Below are 6000 nucleotides of genomic sequence, written 5' to 3'. Positions count from 1 at the left end.
AAGAGAACGGTATATGCATAAACACATTCGTACAATCTTGTGCGCACGGTAATAGAGAAGTGCCACGCAAAGTTTTCGGGCGAGTGTAAGCATAGCCGTCAGGGAGGTAGGGGAGCGAACGAGTCGGCCATAGACTCCAGGCCGTGCCGAGCGCTTCGCTGGGCCGAGGAGCGGCACCTCAGATGAAGCACCGCGCCGGAAATGAAAGGAAGCGAAGAAAACAAGACCGCAAATTCCGTCATGCTCGGGGCCCGAGGAAGATGGAAAGGGCCAAATTGATCGCGTTAGTGCCGCCGCAATTTGGATGGAAGTCTCCCGGGTTTCCCTGAGCAGCGTTGCCTCCATGCCTTGCTCCATCTTCGGGACCACGTCCCGAGATGCCCAGAAAATAGACCCTCGGGTAAAGGAGCGCCCAAGGCGTCGCGCGCCGGCTCGCCTTTCTTCCTTCGTTTGCATTGCCTTCCTGGCGAGTCACCCCAGCAGGCAGCGATGTACAGTTGGCTGAGCTAAGCCGAAAACGTAGGAGTAAGGAGGCTTCACGTGCATCATGAAGGCAAGAGGATAAATTGTTATAACGCGCCACTATATACGTGCACCTAAGAGCGGGACTCTTCACGATTGCCTGCTCTGAGTGCAGCTACTAAAGTGTATATATACGGGCCCTGCAAAACTGAACTGACCAAAACGCCTCTTTCTCACCTTCTCCCACTCTATGCCTTCTTGACCGAATTTTACCCACTTTGGCCGGCTTATTTCGACACTCGCTTGAAAAGGAGCGATTGGGTGCACTTTAAACATCTTAATAATGTCACTTCCAACGCCGTCTCAAGTGCTATACCTACTAACACAGAATTTGCAATGAGGGTGTGTTGGAGTTCCGTGTCATGCAGCCCGGCCACTATACTAGCAAAGCGTGCGCTTAACTATAATAGGCGCGTAAGAGAGCGAGCGTATGGTACACTTGTTTATGAACGTTGGACATGAGGCGCTTCCGTCTGCAGAAGAAAGGTTCGCTTTTTTGATTTGTGCCGAACACGTGCGTAGATAGCGTTTATAAATGAAGCAATATACAACAGACATAAATATGTCCTACTGTTGACTTTTCTCTCTATATGCATGTGAGCCTGTGTTACTGGACTGGTACGAGAAATATAGATTTGACTCGTAGTATATATTCAAATTCTGCTATTCTGAGGGATAATTTTCGCAGAGTATATCTCTCTATGTTTACTAATCTGACGCGTGTGCTAGCCGCTGGCATTGTCAGCCTCGAAGGTAAGTCATTTAAATGCAGAATATATTTCATAAAGCAAATGGCTACGTCTACTTCTCCGGCTCTTTAGATTCGTACGTCTGCATGATCGATATACCGTCATGTAAAAAACTGCTTTTTTTATTATGGCAGCCAGTACCGGTCATTCGACAGTTGGCGCCACAGAGTATGTGTACAAACAGAACACTTTAGCAATTTTATATGATATACTCGGCATGCGACCAAGGCACGCAAACATATTTTACCAGTCCCGAACAAGTGGTACACCAGCAAACACCTAGTGAAAGCTATTTTTATACTAACTATACAGCAGTTATAAGTAGGATTAACTATTTTCGCGTAGTGATCAAGAGATAACCGGGACCTAAGGCAACCTTTCATTCTCAGTAGAATTGCGATTACTCGTGGGATTTGGTTATGATGCACTCCTGTACACATATATTTGAGCATTTATTTCTCGTTATCAACGTTAAAAATTAGGTAAACCTTGGTTCGTTCGTGGATTGGAACGAACGATTGATAGGGACGTGCTGAAAGCAGCCCTTTCGCTCGCGAGCCATTCTAGAACTGGCGCTGCAGTTGAAGGCCGTCAAGAAGCCAGGTTCCTCAGCGATAGGCACATTGCAGCGCTCGCGGTGCGAACCCACTGTGCCGTCCACGTCTTTCGTAGCAAACGCGCACCACTTGAAACATGCGCTCAGATAAAAGAGCTGCGCACTCGTCCAATTCTGCAACACCGTCCTCGGCGCCAGCATCCTGTAACCCGGCGCCGCCACTTGGAGCGCGCCCATCGCCGCTTGCAGGCCCACAACGTCGGCGAACACCTCCTCGATTTGCCGGTTCGCCGATGCTCCAAGTTTACGGTGCGTCTGGGACGATGGCGACCGGCGGAGGCAAGCGATGGCGTCGGAGACCACTGCAGAAAAACGCCTGTTGACCAAAAGGCCGTTGCGAGCGGCGCCCGAAGCTGACAGATGCAACGCGGAGATGAGCTCGCGAGCCACAAGGTGGCCCAGGGAGGCGTACGTCGCCTCAGGCGATTCGCGCACCAGGATTGGCGGCATCATGGACGCTACGGGCACGAACAGCAGGCCGTAAAATGGAAGCAGTAGTGGTTTGGTCGCCAGCATGGGTAGCCGGTGCGTCATGCGGCGTGCCGTGGAAACTCGGCGATGTAGCGACGCCTTAGCTCGGGCGGCCCGCCCACTGAGCGTAGACAGGTATGAGCGGATGAAGGGTGACCGGAACACGGGTAGTGACGCGTAATGCCTCTCGAGCAGAGCGTCGTCGTGAAAGTCGTCGGGTACCTCTGGAAGTGCGTGAGTGCAGTTAATTAACCACTGGTGAGACACCCCCGTCTTTTTAGGGTTTGAATGTTTCAATCCTATGATTAAACTTCAAGCACATGTTCATGTTGAAGGCGATGCCACTTCTCTTGAGAGGTCCTGTACAATGGCTTAATGACTATGAAAGCTTCCTGAGCAATTTGGCCCACATTACTGTTAAATCGCTGCCTTGTCAGCAGTCTCCGTACAGTCAGTACACCAATGCGAAATTCATTTTACAAATGCGCGAGACACTAAAATTGTAGGAAGTTTTCACTTGCTGTCCATCCTGTTTGTGTGTTCGCTATACCTTCCCGGTCAATGAGATAACATCCCCACGTATCGGTGTGCTTTCCGCCTCGCCTGTGTCGATTAATTTGGTTACGCCTACTTTTGCGTGGGTATAACAAGTGAAAGGTAATAAGAAACGAGCCCGACTAAATCTGCTTTTTAAAAAATATGTGTCGCATGACCGCATACGCTGGCCCTTCAGTTCACACGCGTTTACCGTTCGAGGACTAGAAAACACTTCAGGTGTTCTGCTGCTAAGCACTAGAGCTAGTTTCACTTCCTTTCTCTGCCACTACGTTGCGTTTGAGAGAACAGAAAATTTGCTTAATGCCATTTGAGCAAGTAATCAAGAACATGCTGATATAATATTTAAATCCACAGTTTGCGACAACTCGTCGCCAGGGCCAAGGGGACAGTCAAAGCCAGAGGGTTCCTGGACTAGGAACCCTCCCACCTTAGGGTGACACCGGGCCTCGCTCGAAACACTGTTTCTAAATAAGCGTTTATTTCTCTCTCTTCAACTCTACAACCTTATTACTTCGCACTGCTGTTAACGACGTCTCTTACCAGTTTGAAATTTCTTGAGATATTCATTTCAATAACTGTACGTGTGGCATTCACGAGAACTTTCTTTTTACGTTAGCTTGGATACTTCATAATAGGGCGGAACGTAGAGAAACGATACGTTTGAAGACTTTATTTTAAGTTGCTCGTTCTTTGGACATCTCCTTCTCATAGCTTTACGACCGTATGGTGTACCTTTCTTTACACAGGGTGGCATTGGTCTCGTCAGTTTCCAGCTTGACAAGATTCTTTTTGGCATCTAGTTTGTTTCCTTACAGCGCTTAAAGACGAAAAACGCAGCGTTTTTCTTGAAAGATTACGAAACGACGACAAAAAAAGATATGCTAAGCAAACCCATACGAAAAGCCATAACATACACAAGTTACAGCGGCTCCACACATATCAGCACACAGTGCTGGTCTTTTTTTTTTTTGCGTGTGTTCATGAAGAGAGAGAGACAGCCGTGATTAAACTAAGGGACTCTTTAGAGACTGATTCAATTTTCTTTCACGTTTAAAGCACAGCGAATAACATCATTGCGAGAGCTGTCACGTAGCCGTTGCATTGCTGAATAGGACAGAATGAAATCACTATATTCGAGTTTCTTTGATTAACAATGCAGAAGATGGCATGAATGAAATTCCGCTGCAGTGCAGCCACATGCAGCAAGAAAAGCTTATCAAGTCCACTTAGGCTTACCTCATTCTCGGTGTTAAGCAACCGCATCGCCGCAATTGGCGTGCTTAACAAAAGTACAACTAAAATAAAAAAACATAAAATGATTTAACGAGACAAAGGACGCCTTGGCTTACCCGCTGAACCTGTTTGTTATTTATTAGCTCCAAATATACGAGCTAGTGCGGTATGGTCTAGTCGCTAAGGTAATCGACTGCTGAGACTGTTAGCCTAATCGAATCTTGATGCATGGCGGCCTGCTTTCAATGATGACGAAATGCTTTGAAGACCGTTCTCTTAGATTTAGGTACACGTTTAAAAACTCCACACAGTTGAGTCCCCTACTACGGTGTCCCTCAAAACGATGTTGTGGTTTTGAGACATAAAACTCGGACAAATATACTATATCTTAAACCTAATTAGGTGACTGTATAAAACATTTTCTTCTATTCCTGTATTTTTCAAAGTACCTAGACTTATGTGAACCTGTCCCGTACTATCGGCGTCGAATGAGACCCAAAAAGAAACACGAATTCACATTGGTACAGTGTGCGCCCTCTATATTTATCTTCATGAACGAGCGCGCATATGCGCACTGCTCCGAAACGAGGTGCGTGCATCTGTGAAGGGCGACGACTGGAGGATACGCACTATACCACAGCGAATGAATGACACTGTTCGGGCTTCATTTGACGCATATAGTGCCTGTGTCATGGTTGTGTACTGTTGAATTGTAAACCAGGGGACCGGGCTTAGTCAAATAGCAGTAATACAGCTTACGCCACCCATTTTGCTTTGCCGAGATAACATAAAGATAGGTTTTGTTTTATTTGATGTAAAAAATTTTCAATAACAATGCGAAATTGTGCTCGAGAACACTTACGAATGACATCTTCAATCTCACGAAGCTTTGCCGAGGCCTTCTTTCTCTCGGCTTCTGGAAGTACAGCAAGGCCCGCCTCCAGAACCAAGCGTATGTTAGCTATTACAGATTGTGCTGTGTCTATGTCTGACGTTGGAACGCTTTCTTCTGTAAATAAAAGAAGTAAAATAAAACAACTATGCTAACGGGAATATCTTTCACATTAGGAGAAAGCTATGTGAAAAAGAGAGCAGGATTACTAAGAGAAATATCAACCACATTTAAAGTTCGAAGCTATCACACTACGTTCGTAAAAGCGTAAACAGTGAACCACTGAGCTTGCAAGAAGCTTTGTTTCTTCAAATGCTTCAAGCCAACAAATGGCACGGATAACTTGCTATTGGTTCCTAATTGTAGCAATTTTCTATTTTTTTTCATTGAAATAAATTCAAAGCAACGAGCAAGTAACACTGGTCATCACGGGGCATGTTACATGGCATGGATAATTACTCAAAGGCGAGCGAATGTCAACCGGAGTATATAGAATGCATGACTTTGAAGCTAATGTTTTAAGAAATGCAGTGTACCAATGAAATCGGTAATTTGGTTATCTTCGCGACAAAAAAATGAAGACCTCCATTTGTAGGCAAAAAAAGAGAAAAGTTACCCACCGGCAAGAAACAACGTCATAGCGTGCGGAGCCACGTCCTGAACGAACTCGAAACAGCGATACTTCGACAACTGCAGCATGGAAGACAGCTTGGCGGATGAAGGTACAGCAAGATGTCGCAGAAGCAACGTGCTCACGAAGGCACCGGCGGCCTCGGCGTCGTCCAAGGCCACATCGGCAGAAAATGTGGCCGCCAGCCGAAACGCCGATCGCCCGCCTTCAGTAACGTACACGTCGTCTGTCAGGGTAACCTTTCACATTTAAAGAAGGAGAACGCGTGAGCTTCGCCACTCACCGCACGTACTTACTGATACTCACAGGGTTACTTTTGCATTCACTT

General features: G+C 46.5%; 1 protein-coding gene across 4 annotated transcripts in view; it reads right to left on the bottom strand.

Annotated features, from left to right (window-relative positions):
- Positions 1–1704: 1704 nt before the first annotated feature.
- The window catches only part of LOC142814645 (uncharacterized), a 32406-nt gene continuing 28110 nt past the window's right edge, over positions 1705–6000 (bottom strand). For all 4 annotated transcript variants that reach the window (XM_075893743.1, XM_075893748.1, XM_075893739.1 and 1 more), the window contains 3 exons: positions 5662–5911; positions 5012–5158; positions 1705–2582 (listed from right to left, as the gene is read on the bottom strand). In XM_075893743.1, coding sequence (XP_075749858.1) covers positions 1750–2582; positions 5012–5158; positions 5662–5911 — 1230 coding nt within the window. In that variant the 3' untranslated portion in view covers positions 1705–1749. The remainder of the gene's footprint in view (positions 2583–5011; positions 5159–5661; positions 5912–6000) is intronic.

The sequence above is a fragment of the Rhipicephalus microplus genome, chromosome 1 (assembly GCF_043290135.1).
Source record: "Rhipicephalus microplus isolate Deutch F79 chromosome 1, USDA_Rmic, whole genome shotgun sequence".
In the NCBI taxonomy this organism is placed as follows: Eukaryota; Metazoa; Arthropoda; class Arachnida; order Ixodida; family Ixodidae; genus Rhipicephalus; species Rhipicephalus microplus.
The sequence above is the reverse complement of the archived record's forward strand: the minus strand, read 5'-3'. Positions and strand labels throughout refer to the sequence as shown.